Raw genomic sequence first — 15,798 nt, 5'->3', positions numbered from 1 at the left:
ATGGCAGAAGGCGACGCCGGTGTACCACCAAAGAAGGTGAAATATGTTTGTAAATTTAAGTTTTGTGGGACAGAGGAGTTTCCATGTATATCGATCATATCATTTTGATAATAGTCATGCTTTTTGCAAAGCTTGTCGTATTGATTTCAACATAGAGCACGACGGTAAGAATGATGTCCGTAAACATGTCAAGTCTCAAAAACATGTCCGTTCTGCCGAGGCACAGAAGGGCACTCCTTGGTTAAATCTTGCATTAGGCCTACTTCATGTGTGCTAAGCAATCATTGACAAATGAAACCAATGGGTGAAACAGGGAGTTTCATTATAAATACAAAGTTTTCACTGCCTGTGAAATGTATTCTATTAACACAGAGACAAACAAACCAAAACAAAAGTGGAAGGAAGGTCATTTAACTGGTTGCTTTTTGGTGAAACTTTGATCGATTGTTTCTTAGATGCATCACAAATGAATGTTAACACCCATAATGGTGTGAGGTGTGATGTCTTCAACGATAGGTTAAGTGATTTGGCCAATTGGCTTTTGGACGAATAGACTCAACAGCAGGTGTTGAATGCTCATTTAAATAGCCCCCTCTCCAGCAGCATGAAAGGAACCTCACTGTTCAGACTCCTGTACCGCATGAGCCATGGTTCTTCAGCTAGAAGTTTTTCTTTTGGTAGTTGCCAGTCTATGTGCTGTGTTTGCAAAACATGGTAAGCATGAGCTAGCTTTAGACCTACTTACACTTATAAATTATGTCTGCAAGAGAATGTCACAATAGCCTTGTTTTTTTTACATTGTAGATATCCAAATAGAATGTGGAAAAGGCGTTGTGTTGGTGAGATTGAGGGTGGGACCGGAGCTGTCTGTGAATGTCTCCCGAATTTTACTTGGCAGCTGCTACGCGACGGAATTTGTTCCACTTCCAGAAGGTGGAGGGGACCTGTTTTTTCATTATGCATTAACTGCATGCCATTTTAAAAAGATGGTAGGTCAGTTTACCAGAGTTGTGCTTTTTTTTTCTAATTGTTCCACCTGCCTTGATGGTGATTTTCTAACTAATGGTTTTAGATCACTGAAGAGGCGGTCGTCTACAAAAACACACTTGCATACAGGCCAGAGTCTAAGCCTAAGCCAGCTGCATTATCCTTTCCTGTTGAATGTGCATATAAAAGGTAAAACAAGATGAAACCAGTGAAGTCTGTTTTTATGGGTTATGAATCCACAGTCCTATTTCTACAGCATCTTTCTCTTTCTATTTCTGTGAAAAGAAAAAAGGCTTGGACTCCTGCCTTCCTGAATCCTGGCTTCGCCAGTGCTGAGGGTCACAGCCAACTCTCCTTCCACATGGGGCTCCTTAATGGTACGTGATCACACATGGGGGGGTAGAGGACAACGTTTTTAAAATCAACACCTTTCAACTTTTTGTTTCACCTTACGACATGTCATCACTGGCTGCAGAGAATCTCACTGGCCCAGCACAGTCCAACTCCTTTCCCGTGGGCTCCTTCATCCCTGTGTGGGCTTATGTGGAGCAGCACGCCCATCAGCCCTTGGTGCTGCTCCTGGATGAGTGTGTTGCATCGAACAGCATAGAGTTGGAGCCAACAACAAAGGTCTATCCAATCATCACTAACCATGGGTAAGTTGCACCCTGCCTTTTCTCCATATAGCCAAATCTAAAAGCCTCAAGAGACTGGTATGTTTCCTAGATTTCTGAGCAAATTACCCAGGTTTCTTATGATGTTGTTTGGGTCTCCGTTCCAGTTTATTCTGCTTTATACCTTCTATAGGTGTCTTGATGATGGGAAGAATGGAAACTCTTTGTTTCTGCCCAGATACGAGTCTTCTGCAGTTGTTCTTTACTTGCAAGCCTTTAGTTCTTCTCTGGAAAAAGTAAGTATATGGCAACATTTACACCTAGGCAAAACCTTAAAGCACCTAGAAATTACCTGCAAATAACCTGAAATTGATAGGGAGCATTGTGTCAAGGAACAACATGGTGAGTTGTGTTCTCATACAGCGGGGTGGATGGGATGCCATGGTAGAGTACATGTCCAGAAAAGTCTATACAGATCGAGGGGATGTGTTTTTGCTGGACTGTGCTTAACCATTAACCTCTGATCAATATTGGCAGGGATTTACATTTTACATTTACATTTAGTCATTTAGCAGACGCTTTTATCCAAAGCGACTTACATATGTGCGACTTACAATGTATACACATTTTACATTTACACTGATGGCACACTGCACATCAGGAGCAATTAGGGGTTCAGTGTCTTGCTCAAGGACACTTCGACAGGGAATCGAACTAGCAACCTTCTGATTACTAAACGACTTCTTTACCTCCTGTACCACTGCCGCCCCAATCATGGCTTTGATGAGGTATGTTGACCAGAGTTTTTATTCATTGTTTTAAATCTTTTTTTATAGCTACTATATGGGATAATTATTTCTCTTTCCATTAGGTATACATCCACTGTAAACTTGTGGCATGGGACCCAAATATTTTTGATGAGGGCAAGAAGATGTGCAACTTTAACAAGGAGTTTGGAGGGTAATGTGTCTCCACGTTTAGCACAATCTGTGTGCTCTAATGGGTTTCGGACGACCACATTAAAATCATGTATATGATGTCCGTGGTAGCTGCTAATTTTTGCCTTCATTCTACTAGTAGTTGGGAACTTCTGGACGATCCATCTAGGAGTGCTGTCTGCAGTTGCTGTGACAGGGTCTGCAAACACCGTGCTAGGCGGGATGTGGACTCCGGTACTACCATTTTATTTATCTATTTTTGTAGTCATGGTCTGACATTTAGCCTTTTGACTATTTTTCTGAAAAATGTTGTGGTGTGTTTGAAGAACCTCAAGGGCTTGTTCAGAATGCAGTACTGGGGCCACTGATCATCACGAAAAACTAATTCCAGGAAGCGATTGAGCATACATTTAGAGGTATGGATTGTAGGCTGTGTGTCTGCCCTATCCAAAAAGGGTCAAGTATCTTCATTAGGCTGGATCACTCTGTCTAGATAACCAGAACTTTGATAAAGCCAACAAATGACATACTGTTACTGATTTTTCTAGTGTATTGGCAGTTTGAATCTTGTTCTTTGCCTTGCAGGTGATCTGGAGTTTCCTTGTGTGTACTGACTGGTCCTGGGCATTTAAAGTGCACTTGCATGGCTCTTCTATCTTGTGTTTAAAATAAATATTTTCCAAACTGGACATTTGTATGGTCCCTTTATTTGAAATTACCATAGAAGACTTTGCAATAGGATACTTTCTTTTCCAATTGCTTGTACTTGCACCCCCGAAGTACACTTTACTACATTCATGATCGAAGTAGAGGAGGGCATGATGTGCCATTAAACTCTGACTTACAATCTTAATTCACACCGTTTGCTCTATGGTCTTTTTTTAAGTGGCACCCATTACCAAGCCTTTGACTAAATACATGCACCTCAAGATGCACTTCAGGGCTGCAGAAGTGCACCTTTATTAGTTTTGTGGTGCTGACATTTATCAAGAATACCTGTAACAAGCAGTATCTCACTGATTGACTGTCCATACACTGCTTAAGGACCATGTCAATGATCTTGGAATACTATCATATAAACAGACTGGAGCAAATGGTTTTGTGTGATATGAAATGTACTGTAGCATGCAATAGGGGGCTGTGCTCTCCTGGAAATGTGTGTGTGTGTGTAGGCTAAAAGTTTGCCTCATAAAGCTGTGTGTGTGTGTGCCTGTGAGAATGTTAATGTTTTATTTGGTGTACCCTTTTAGAATGTACCTGTGTTTTACCATGTAGGATCAGGGGTGATGGAGATAATTACCAAACACTGTTAATGACTTTAGAATATATGAATCCAGTGCCTTGTTTTAACAATTACATGATATGCTTATGTTAACAGGAACATGGCTTTTCTGTGCTTCTGTGTATATGTGTAACTTTGATTAACTGGCGCCACTTATTGTTTTCTCGACCCTGGGAAGAAACAAGAAGCTCATTCGAGAACTCTGTTTTGACTGTGATGTTAAACATTAATGGCGTCAGCATTAGATAAATGTTAAGTATATAAACCTAGTGGTTTGTGAGTGAAATTGCTTCACTTTCAGCCTTTTGCTGGAAGTGAGCCCAATTGCAATTGTTGTTTGTCTAATAAACGTACTTATATGCAGCTCCGGAGTCCTGAGGTAACTAGGGTGAATTTTCACCTATCAAGGTGTATAGCGGTTAGTGTTGTTGAATAACAAGTAGCTGTCCTGGGTTCATTCCGTGGCAATGCAAGATGCTATTGTAAGTCACTTTGGATAAAAGTGTTTGTTATAGTTGCCTTTTTGGGCCACTTTGTGTCATTGATAGCCCATGACTTACATGTAAAGCAAAAATAGTGGGAAATTGTCTTCAGCGACTACAATTTATATTTTTTCTTCATACATTCACATTTCAATGCAAATGCTGTACTACACCACATCTGTATAGGTGTATAGTATAGTTGGTAACAAGGCTGTAAAGAAACATAACAACGCAGAAAACTGAATACACTTTCAGCCAAAATTATAGAATAATCAGTCTTGTTACAAGTGTATAATTTCATTTGTCTGTCAAAATACAGCATCTTTCCATCTAAAATGTTCTAAATTCTGTCCGATTTTGAACTGAAAGTTGACTGTTTTGAACAGAGCATTTAAATGTTAGCAAAATTGCTGTAGTTGCACAGAGTTTTGCTGGTGGTGAACATTGACTGAGACAGGTATCCATGAATTTCCGTGGTCATTGAATGCATTTTGTATCTAAGCAATGGAAAAGTATCCACAGTTTAGTTCACATAATCTACTGTTATGGCGAAAGTGTTTTGAAAAAGTCTACATGGTATTGAAACAAGTGGGATATGATGCACACAACTAAATACATACCACTGGTGTCAAAATTCACTTGATAAGATGTTCACTTGATAATTGGCTGCACCTTGGCGAAACAGCGGAGTTCTTTTTAGCTAACGGGCATCGTCATTCTACAACCTCATCAGCTGTGAGATTTCAAGAGGTATAAAAGGGGTAGCAGCAGGAACAGCTGTATTCTCTGTCACCATGGGTCCTGTGTTGTGTTTGGTCATTTTTGGGTTGGCTGTTACCATTACAAATGCAGGTAGTTACTGTTAATTTTTTATTTATTTTTTTGTGGAAAGGAAACTTACAATATCTGTCTGTTTTGACTTGCTTCTTGATATGGTTTGTGACAGTGGACTTCTCTGTGGAGTGTGAGGAAGAGACTGTGACTGTGAGCTGGCCAATGGGACTGCAGAACCAACCAGACATTGATCCTTCTCATGTCCGTCTGGGTTACTGTACTCCGGATAGTAACTCTGTAATACCGGGTGGCGCACGGGCTGTGTTCGAGTTTAAGGAGTGGCGATGTGGGGCGGAGATGATGGTAAGTACCGCTTAAGGCTAACTGAGACTACGTTTGGGGAGTGCTGCATTAACCATAATTTGGCCTAAATACTTTTTCAACTTGTAACACAGGCTTTGTTTCTTATATTTTCTTTAACCTGATAAAAGCAGTAATTTGTCAGTGTATGAAATCAAAGTAAGCACACCTTGCTGTCTTTTTTTAAGGCATTGAAGGAGAATCTGGTCTGGTCTACGGAGTTAACCTATGTTCCTGACTCTGGAACTGACGAGTTCTTCCTTAAGAATGTTGTTTGTGTGTACCAAAGGCAAGTGGGGATACTAAAATCTGTGCTTAGATGTACTGCTCATGATCTCTACACAAGATTGTTTCTTTAAGCAATAGCGACCTACATAACATTAGCTGTATTGTGTTCTCAATAGGGCTGCTGGTTGGACTCCACGAACTTTCAAACCTGTGATTGAAACCTATGGCACTGGTAAACTGGTGTTCAGTATGAGCCTGATGAACGGTAGGTGTCTTGACTTGTGTCAGTAATCCCTGCCACCTTCTCCAGTTAAGCAGTAGTGTTGACTGTCCACAGCTGACTTCAGTGGTCCGGCGGTGACTAGTGTGTACCAGCTGGGCGGCTTCATCCCAATCTCTGCTTCAGTGGACCAGCAGGCCCACCAGCCATTGCTGCTGTTGCTGGAGGAATGTGTGGCTTCTACTGACGCTCAGCTAGGGCCTGATGCTGAGATCTACCCTTTTATCAACAACAAGGGGTGAACATGTTATGTCTGGCCTGAGGGCTGATTTTGGTTTACCTTTTTTCAAACGACTGTTTAGTGGTTCTGTGACTGAGGTGGCTCTCCTTTTTTAGGTGTTTTGTCGATAGCCGCAAGACCATGTCTAGTTTCCAACCTCGGCAAAGAAGCTCTGAAATCCGTCTCTATTTGCAAGCCTTTGCATTTGCTCTTGGCAAGGAGGTACTACAGATTACTTCTTGATGTATTTACAAAGGTGTCTTGGTGCGCTTGAACTCTGATCTGACCTTGTGTCTTAGGTCTACATCCACTGTAAGCTTGTGGCATGGGATGAAAATGTCTTGAATGCAGGGATGAAGGCCTGCCATGACAAGAATGGAAGGTAATGTATGCATCCACCCCCACCACCACCATTGGCACCTTTCTTTGAGTAACACAATTCTGTTGGCCAACAGTTGGGAGCTCCTTGACGACCCTGCCCAGAGTTCTCTCTGCGACTGCTGTGACTATGGTGGTGACTATGGCTGCAATTCCAGAAAGAGGAGGGCATTGGGTATGCTTCAACCTCATTGCAGCATCTTTTGCCAAGCTAGTTGTACTCCTCCTGTGGTCATTATATGACAAATGCTCGTCTTGCCTTTTTAGGTGGTAAAGGGATGACCAGGGAAGCTGTGGTTGGACCACTGGTTATTGAGCGTGAAGGCTAGATGACTGGACATCAATAAAACACTTTCTTTGAAGACATTCTCTGACTGTTTTTGGGTGATGTGGGGACAGTAACTTGGAATTTGGGGTTTTGCTTAAACTTTCACTTAAAGATGCAGTGTTCAGGATTTTGGGAGATCATTGATATTTGAGCTCAACAGCCAATTGGCTTTTTGCCTTTTCTTTCCCTTGGCAAATATGGATTACATGTTAATGCAAACGGGACCGTTACGGCTCTAACGAGGTAGGCCAGGACAACTGAATTTAAAACCTTCTGCAAGTGTGCTTACTCAAAGGGAATCAAGTGGTGTTTTTAAAAAAACTTTTTTTTTTTTTTATTAGATCACTTCTGATCCTATGGCTAGCTTTATAAGGAACTGCGAATAGGGACATGGTACTTCTCAGTTCTAGGCAACTGTTTTATTTTAACAAGGCTGTTAACTGGGGCAGAACATCTTAAACATTGCAACCACACCAAAGACTTAGTTGGCAGACAGCATAGCAAGATGTGCTGTGGTAGTTTCATCATTGTGGCTGTGATCTCCATAACTGCGTATATATTTTTTTCCCACCAGCTGTAAGAGTAATCCGAGAGCAATAATGCATATGACACTACCGGTTTGCCATTTTTACAAAGGGAAGTAAATCTTTTTGGTAACTTGCATATGTATTGAAACTAAAGTAGCAAACCCAATGAACTGGTGCAGTGAGGATGCCTGTATCAAGGCAATTTTGTGGTCATTTTCTCCTTACTTTAATTATTGTGGTTAACAGACACGGGCCTGTAGAAATCCTTTCCAAGTTGTCAAACACTTATACCATTGAGTGTCAGTGGTAACAAGTGGTTTATTATGATGCAGATGTTTGCCCCATGGGATTTCATTTTCTTACTTAAAAAACACTATCCTTTAAATACTTTATTTTCACAGGAGGAAGCCTTCCGCCTAAGTTTTCCCCCTTACTGATCTGGGCTTGCCCTGTTTTTGTCCCTCCACTTTAAGACTCGTTCCGACACCAAAGTCATATTCCGATTTCAATGTCAACTGCACAATCAATTTCCAAACTGAAGTTTTTCTTTAAAGGCACAGTGTGTAGTTTGTAGGGGCATCTATGAGTAGAAATGGAATATAGCATTATATAATCATTAGTGTATAACCTGTAACTACAAATCATTGTTTTAGTTAGCTACGAATGAGCCCTTTGTACCTACATAGGGTGCAGGTCCTCTTCCAGAGTCCAACATGTTGCCATGTTTCTACAGTAGCCCAGAATGGACGAACCAAAAAACTGGCTCAAGATATGGCTTTTTGCAATTGCATTCAACGGAAAACCAAAGGTACATGCACATGCTTGTAAAGGGAAGGGTATTCAGCTGGTTGCAATTAAGCAAACCTCACCACTAGATGCCACAAAAAACTACACACTGTACTTTAATGCAGTATGCATTGTCACCACAAAACAAAGCCAGAGCCTCTAGGATAAAAAGATCATTAAAAAGAATGGCATCTTTGGCAGGTAAAACTTTTTACCATTCAATTTTCCATTATATTTACCTTTAATATCTCTCCAGTGCCATCACCCTGCTCAGCAGTTCTGTTGCTTCAGTATTTCCTTGGTTCTGTTTGATCTTGCACAGTTCACAGTTCGAGGCTCTCCCTCTGTTCCACCATGATGTCTCAGCTCAGTCCACGTAAGGAGTGCATGTCATGCTAGAATTGTCTGAATCCCATTCTCTCCTCTGGGACCTCTCTTCTCAAGGAGGCGTTATTCTCTGTGGCCTCAAAGTGAACGTGAAAGTGAACAAAGTAACTAGAGAGCACTAAAGTAACCATTTACCATAGACCTGTGAAATATCTTTCTGAACATGCCTTGTGATTATGCTAATATTCTCTATAAAATAATTCCCCGAATAGCATAAAATATGCTAAGCACTGTACACATCTCGCGCATCATATGGACACGAACAACACCACGATCTTCCCGAGAGAACTTGTCAGTCAGTAAGGTATGGAAATAATGTGCTAACCTTAATGATAAATCACTCCTTTTTCCAGGTCAATGTGTTAAATTACAGAGAGGTGAGTAAACTCTCGTTAATTTGGCACAACTCCAGTAGATTCATTTCTATGTTCAAGTGTCATCTGACTTTCAAGAAGATAACGAAATATTTTTGCTAATTCTGTTTTCATCAAGATCTAGCTAATAGTTAGGTGGCTATGCTACGAATAATACTAATAATAACTTTGGTCAAACGACTAACCATCCTGATAGTCATATTAGCAATGTTTAGCCAATGGGCCAAGCAGAGGTTGGATGAATGAATCCATTCGTATAGTTTGTCAAATTTACCTAAATGTACAGTTTGTCTGCTAGCAACATAGCTAACAGTTTTTCTTAAAAGCAACGAATGTCTTCTGCACGACCAGAATGGATTGGTTCCACTGCAACAGGTGCTTTCACAGGGAGGGGAAGAAGTTTGCGGTCTCCACCTGTGGTCATATTTGCTGTGACAACTGCATCAACCCAAGTAAATACCAAAATATTTAAAATAAAATGTCCTTACATGTCGGCCAGCAAAATGTTGCCATAATCTTCAAGCTGTTTACATCTCCTTATTTAGAGCAATGCAGTGTTTGTGGAACTAGCTGTAACTACCTCCCAATATCGAATCAGGTCAGTTTTTTTGTGATTCTTTACAACAAGATGCGTCATTTTTGTGTGTGTTTAAACGTGAACTATTCATTAGTAACTTTTTTTAACTAATCCTCTCTGCTGTCTATGGGGAAATGCTGAATATCACATTATGTGGAAAGATGAAACCTCAAGAACAAGTTTATTTTCGAGATCCGGTGAAGCTCATTCAGTCACGCATGGAACACATTTCACAGGTCTCTTAACATACACAAAATTCCTGTTGTTGGCTTCACAGCCTACCCAACATTTGTATATGCTTATTTTGCACCATTTAAATAGTAATATTGATCTGAGATGTTGCGCAATGCACAATATCAAACGCAATGTTTTTCTGATTGCCCAGATTGCCCAGTTCCAGCTCAAACAGATGGACAGGGTTATGACTTATAACAAGAAAAGATCTTTGGAGCTGGAGAGAAGGCTGAAGGAAGTCACTGAAGAGTGTTACAGGTGGTGAAATCGTAAATGTTACCTTTGCTCTCACTTGTGCTATATATTGTGTTAATGTATGTGAACTTCATGTGACATACTGTCTTTCTCTGTTGTTTTAGGCTAAAGAAGGAGAATACTGAACTTAAGAAGCCTCTTTCACAGTGGAGGGTAATATTTGTAATTATTAATGAAAAACAGTTTTTGATTTTGAATTTTTGGCCATGGTAACATCACAGTTGTGGTCCCTAATAGATGTTTTCAACCCCAAAGGTGTCACCAGGAAAGTTTCAATCTAACGGGTAAAGTGACTCTTCATCTTACATACACGGTCCTTTCATTATTTCATTAAATATTTCTGCTTTCTGAAATTTTGTCTCTTTACTTCTAGTATGCATTGTTAATTTTCAATGCAATATAAACTAAACAGAGCTACATTGCGGTTTCTTTGTGTAGGACCCCTCAAAGAATGTCCTTACCCATCGCTGTTACGCCTCCAGGTAACAACTGATTTATGTCAGTTAATTTTCTTATTTTACCCTGAATGCATTGAGGTAGCTCAGAGTAGTGATTTTAAACCCTTGGACCCTTGAATGCCCTCTGTTTCTTCGTGCTGTGTGGCCAGTTAATACTAATGTGAATTAAAAATGTTTTGCCATTTGCCCACAGTTACTGCTTATCAACAAAGTGGAAGGTAGGCATTTAATAAAAACATAGGTCTTAAAGACTACATTCATTTGCATACAAACATTTTATTATGGGATTTAACATGAAGTAATAACTGATATTTGTGTCGTTTGTGTCTTTAAGCCGACAAGGAGCTGAAGATACCCTGGAGAGATTTAGGGAAAGGCATTCAAGATACTCTATGAATGTAGGTGTACATTTTCCTGTAGGGCACCTCGGGCCGAGTAGGCTCCAAATATTACACGTACCTGGGAGTTGTGATTCAGTCTTTCAACTTCATTTTTTGTTTTAAACCTGACATGTCATGTCAAAGTGCTGTGTATCCTTAAATACACCTCAATATCTTCCCTGCTCAGCATGACCTATGGATTAATTTCTTGAATGTGTATAGTTCCTCATTCTGCTCTCCACTATCAGCTCTAACAGGCTTACCTAGAGCATTTTGTTTACTGTGGCCAAGTCAATGTTATAGCTGTTTTCTCTGTTTTAAAGACTCCACCAGGCTCTGTCTCCTCAGTGTCCAGCCTTGGCTCTCTTCATGATCGAGGACAGAGTGAGTATAATTGTGCATCCAGGCAGCTGTGAATTGGGAAAGTTCCCAGTGAGGAACGTCCCACTTCCTAGTTAAGAGTGTTCACATGATTGTAATAAACAGGCAACAGTATTGACAGTTAAGTAGAAAGCTAACATTACGTTAGTTACAAGAAAACGGGCTACATAGTGAAGACAATTTTACAAAAATAAACTGTAAAGTATCACAATCACCTGCACTAATGAGTACAACCTAAATTAACAATGAAGTGACTTGTTTGTGCGTGGAGCAAATACATTTTTTACCTTTCACCATGAATGCTGCCATGCCGAGCCACATCAAGACCTGCCGAGGCCATAAGATACAACAGCTGGACTAGCATAGTCCCTTAGTTCACAGTCATGGTTACGTGATTCTATTTCACAGGAATATGCCGTTCACATACTAATGGGATTAGAATACCTAGTACTACAGTACATTGATTCCCAAGAAATAAGAAGACAGAGTCTGCTTGATTAAATCAAACCTTATTTATAAAACAGTAATCATAACTCATCACTGGGAAAGATAAGTGGTGCTGAGTATAGCTGTACTCACCTCATAAGGTGCAGTGATATTCACCTGGTAAACCCTTCCAAAGGGGCCTAAAGACACCAAGCTGGCAGCAGCAGCATATGTCTGCTAAAGGGACGCCGGAAACCAAAATTTTAAGAATGTTAACATAATCTTGGGGGAATATTTTAGGCAGGAAAGAAAGTTAGGAGAATAATGTGCGCTTTTTCTGAGTGTAAGCGGTAGCATTCATCACTGACTGAGAGAGGATGTACAGTATCTCACTGTCTCTTGGTTGAGGTGATGGCCACAAGAAAAGCTGTCTTTAGGACAAAAGTGTTTCAGGTCAGTGGACAAAGGTCGGTGGCTACCAATGGGACGATCTGGGCCTTCATCATGACATGACGAGATAGCTGCTGCATATACTTTCAGAGATTGTCCAATCACCTCTGGGATTGGGGTACCACAGTCACCCCTGTGCCTGTAATAGCAAATCTGGCCTCTGTTACAGCTCCAATGGTGAAGAGTGTGGAGAATCTAAGCCCCCTTGGTGGTTTATATATGACACCACAGTGGTGCTGACTGTCTGCATTAGAACATGCGAACCTGGCGTTGATGTGAAGTTTGGTCCAACTGGGCCTCCACATCCTGCTGGCTGCTCTCCCCATCAACACTGCACCCCAAGTTGCACAGGGCATACTCATAAAATTATAATATTGACCTATTCTGGCACCAGACGGAAGGATATCCCATTAGTATCTTACTATCATTGTTCCGTTTCCTAGTGGGATGTTCCTAGTTCGACAGTGTTCTCCCACTCCGAGGTTGGAACTCTTTTCCCAGTGGCTCACACCATTGTGATCTCATCTTCTGTAGGCCCAGACCAGGAGCTAGCTTTAGTTTTTTCGAACATACGGTCTGAGAAGGTAGTTTTCGGTGAGCAAACATGGATGATGGACTGAAGGTTAACGTTTAAATCAAACGATTTGGAATGTTAACACGCAATGTTGACTTTTTTTGTCGAATTTGAACAGACCTCAAGTATACTTGAAGTAGAAAGATGTGTAGTGTGGGGGGAAGGGGGCAAAGGAGTAGGCTTGAGTCTTGGAGTGTGTGTATCTCCAGGGATATATATTTTTCTGTTAGCATTGTGTAAACTTGACTATCTGTTTCCGTTGACAGGGACGCCAAACTCCATCTCTATGCACACGCCTACCAGGTAATCCACAACGTTCAGAAACTGCAGAAAGCCACAATACACACTGTATTAAAGGTGCAGTTTGCGATTTTAGTTCAATGCTCGGAAAGGAGGACTGCAGTTTGACTGGCTGTTGAGCTAAAATATCAAAAACCTTTCCCCAGAATCACAGACTGCATCTTTAACTACAGGAAATTAGAGCAACATGCTGAACTGTCTGTTCCCAACCTGTAGGTCAGACCTCGTGACCCCAATTTTCCGGTTCCAGTTTCAGCCCGGGTCAGCCCACCCCTCTCCTAGACCATAGATGAAATGGTCAGACCCTTGGTAAACACAAAACTGTGACTCGTGATATGAACTTTCTAAATAAACTGTCACATCACAATCAATTATTGTGTTTTACATTCTTACATATTCAGTGACATGATGATACTGGTTCTTAGGGTCCTACCTTGTATGGTTTCAGTTAGCTGTTTCTGATAGTTTGGTAGTTAGCTTGCTCTGCTGAGTAGTCTGTCTGTTTACGGGTGTACAAGGGTGTAGTCTGGTCATGTAGCCAGCTAGCCAACAATATTTTATTAAATGACAAATGAGACTGGTTAAGTTACCTTACCTTTCTTTACCATGACATATGTAACAACAAAATCTGTGTATTGACCACCCTGACTGTGTTATCATCTAATGAGAAGGTAAACAGTAAAATCATTCCATCTCCACTCACATTTTGCCTTGTTTTTTTTTCCCTGAGAACATCTTTTGTGGTCAAAATTAATTCAGGCACAATTGGCAGGCAAATCATGACCTGATTGGATGGCTCTTTGGCTGTCATTGTATTCCTGTTATGACTCCGGTCTTCCTAATCTGAGGAACACTTTATCAGAAACCTTAAGCAGACCCATGGCTCTTTGGGGGGGGGGGGGGGGGGGTCGTCTGCTTGGACCCAGCTTGGACCCAGCCAGAGAGGTAGAGATTAAAAATGGGGGTGGCAGAATGGATGGGAGGGGAGAAAATCAGAAACATAGCAGATGACTAAATGCACATATCAGGATAAGCATGCTAGCATACATGTGGCATCAATTTCATAAACAGATAAAGAGATAAATTTAGGTAATTCATTAACCCTAGGTAATATGGCCCCTTGATCAGTATTATTGCCTTAGCATAATGTGATATAGAAGGAGATGAAGAGGGAGAGGCTGCCCGGCATGGTGTGTGGGAATTTTGTGTAGGTTTAGTGCACAGCAGTGCACAACTGGCTGGTGACAGCTGCAACCCGTGCTGCATGCTGTACTCAGGATCCGTAAAAAGGCCCTCCGACACAGCATAGCATGCACTGTCTGTAGCCTGCAGTTATTTATTTTGGGAATTGTATACATGTTTTACACATGTTTAGGGAATTTTGCACATGTTTAGTTTTGATGAATTATGTTTAGTTATGTTGGCTGACATTTATGCATGAGAATATTAGTTATACAAGGATAGCAAGGGTGGCAGGATACAGCAACAGCACACCACTGGCTGGTGCCAGCCGCAACATGCACACGCCATGCTGTACCAGGAATCTGGAAAGGCCATCTGTAGACCACTATTGCTAAACACAACAACATGGCTGACAAGAAGTATGAAGTATGTTGCGACAGGTGCTGGGTTTCAATGCATTATTCATGACTATAGGATGCACTGAAGAGGAATGTCTTCAGCCCCGATTAAAATATGGAAAGGGTGTCTGCTTCTCAGATGGAGGAAGGAAGATTATTCCACAAGAGGGGGGCTTGATAGCAGAAGGTTCTTCTGCATCTTGGAGGGATAAGACTTTTCTGATTTTAGCAATATTGTGTAGATAAAAAAGATGATGTTTTTTAGGTCTGTTTTGTGTGAGTAGAGTAAGATGTCTTAGTTGATAATTACACCAAGATTTTTGATGCTAGTGTTGGATGGTAATGGGATCGAGTCATCAATTGTGGGCAGATGGCTGGATAATGTCGTTCTCAATTGTTTAGGGCTGGAAAGCATAACCTCAGTTTTATCTGAATTAAGGAGCAGGATGTTGTTAGTCATTCATGCTTTTACGTCTTTGAGGCAAGCTTCTATCTTAGGTAGATGTACAATTTATCAGGTTTCATGGATAGGTAAAGTTGGGTGTCATCAGCATAGCAATGGAGCAGGATGTTGTTAGTCATCCATGCTTCAAAGGGGTCCAATCACAGCGCCTTGGGGAACTCCATGACTTACACTGGTGTGATTTGATGACTGTGACTGATGACTGTGGACATGAACAAAATTAAGACGGTCAGAAAGGCAAGATCTAAACCAGGATAGGGCACAGCCTTTGAATGATTGTGGAAGGTATCCTGAAATAAGTGAATTGTTTATTACTTTAAGTAGTGTCTCATTTAATAAGGGCAGTGCATATTGTAGGGATGGGGTCTACTAGGCACGTTGATGATTTAGATGAGATCAGGGATGTGAGTTCAGGGAGGTAAATGGGTGTGAAGGATTCTAGGAATCCTCTAGGTTGAGGGGGTGTTACAGAGGTAGTCAAAGTGCATCCTGAAAGGGCTACAGGGTCATGGAGGAGGAGAAGACTGAATTTTGTGTCTGTTTGTAAAATTTTGTAGGAATACAATGTTCGATGTTCTAGAAATGGTGTTAAAGAGACATTTTCAAGCAATGAAGAAGAATATGCTGATTTTGCATCAGAACGTTTTTTATAGTTTACAAGATTATCCTTCCATGCCAGCTGAAGGTTTGGTGGAGTGGTTTATTCAGTAGTTTCTTTAAGTGCATACGTTTGGTTAGTGTACTATGGTGTAAGAGTTTTCGGTTTTCTTATTCT

General features: G+C 41.0%; 3 protein-coding genes across 8 annotated transcripts; all 3 read left to right on the top strand.

Annotated features, from left to right (window-relative positions):
- The first annotated feature begins 603 nt into the window (after positions 1 to 603).
- On the top strand, positions 604 to 3,226 carry LOC116218412 (zona pellucida sperm-binding protein 3-like). Of its 2 annotated transcripts, XM_031560013.2 has the most exons (10): positions 604 to 714; positions 805 to 989; positions 1,073 to 1,176; positions 1,273 to 1,364; positions 1,463 to 1,643; positions 1,795 to 1,897; positions 2,473 to 2,561; positions 2,682 to 2,773; positions 2,866 to 2,955; positions 3,125 to 3,226. In XM_031560013.2, exons 1-9 carry the CDS (start codon positions 648 to 650, stop codon positions 2,922 to 2,924), a joined length of 972 nt encoding a protein of 323 aa, XP_031415873.1. In that variant the 5' UTR covers positions 604 to 647; the 3' UTR covers positions 2,925 to 2,955; positions 3,125 to 3,226. The 2 variants fall into 2 exon arrangements, with proteins under 2 accessions (XP_031415873.1, XP_031415875.1); XM_031560015.1 differs by lacking the exons at positions 2,473 to 2,561; positions 2,682 to 2,773; positions 2,866 to 2,955; positions 3,125 to 3,226 and adding an exon at positions 2,025 to 2,130.
- A 1,816-nt stretch (positions 3,227 to 5,042) lies between these two features.
- On the top strand, positions 5,043 to 6,905 carry LOC105907033 (zona pellucida sperm-binding protein 3-like). The gene is made up of 9 exons (XM_031560069.2): positions 5,043 to 5,155; positions 5,250 to 5,440; positions 5,626 to 5,726; positions 5,842 to 5,930; positions 6,003 to 6,183; positions 6,282 to 6,387; positions 6,465 to 6,547; positions 6,621 to 6,718; positions 6,811 to 6,905. The coding sequence occupies exons 1-9, from the start codon at positions 5,098 to 5,100 to the stop codon at positions 6,870 to 6,872; spliced, it is 969 nt and encodes a 322-aa protein (XP_031415929.1). The 5' UTR covers positions 5,043 to 5,097; the 3' UTR covers positions 6,873 to 6,905.
- A 1,524-nt stretch (positions 6,906 to 8,429) lies between these two features.
- Positions 8,430 to 13,322, top strand: LOC105906903 (RING finger protein 212B). Of its 5 annotated transcripts, none has more exons than XM_031560075.2 (14): positions 8,430 to 8,560; positions 8,925 to 8,948; positions 9,297 to 9,397; positions 9,491 to 9,543; positions 9,684 to 9,758; positions 9,908 to 10,014; positions 10,116 to 10,164; positions 10,249 to 10,295; positions 10,450 to 10,493; positions 10,663 to 10,687; positions 10,804 to 10,867; positions 11,173 to 11,233; positions 12,947 to 12,983; positions 13,197 to 13,322. In XM_031560075.2, the coding sequence occupies exons 3-14, from the start codon at positions 9,298 to 9,300 to the stop codon at positions 13,267 to 13,269; spliced, it is 735 nt and encodes a 244-aa protein (XP_031415935.1). In that variant the 5' UTR covers positions 8,430 to 8,560; positions 8,925 to 8,948; position 9,297; the 3' UTR covers positions 13,270 to 13,322. The 5 variants fall into 5 exon arrangements, with proteins under 5 accessions (XP_031415935.1, XP_031415934.2, XP_031415932.2 ...); XM_031560074.2 differs by having other exon boundaries at positions 9,272 to 9,397; positions 10,267 to 10,295; XM_031560072.2 differs by having other exon boundaries at positions 9,272 to 9,397.
- Positions 13,323 to 15,798: the final 2,476 nt, after the last annotated feature.

The sequence above is a fragment of the Clupea harengus genome, chromosome 22 (genome assembly GCF_900700415.2).
Source record: "Clupea harengus chromosome 22, Ch_v2.0.2, whole genome shotgun sequence".
NCBI lineage: Eukaryota > Metazoa > Chordata > Actinopteri > Clupeiformes > Clupeidae > Clupea > Clupea harengus.
This window is presented reverse-complemented; position numbering and strand designations above follow the sequence as displayed.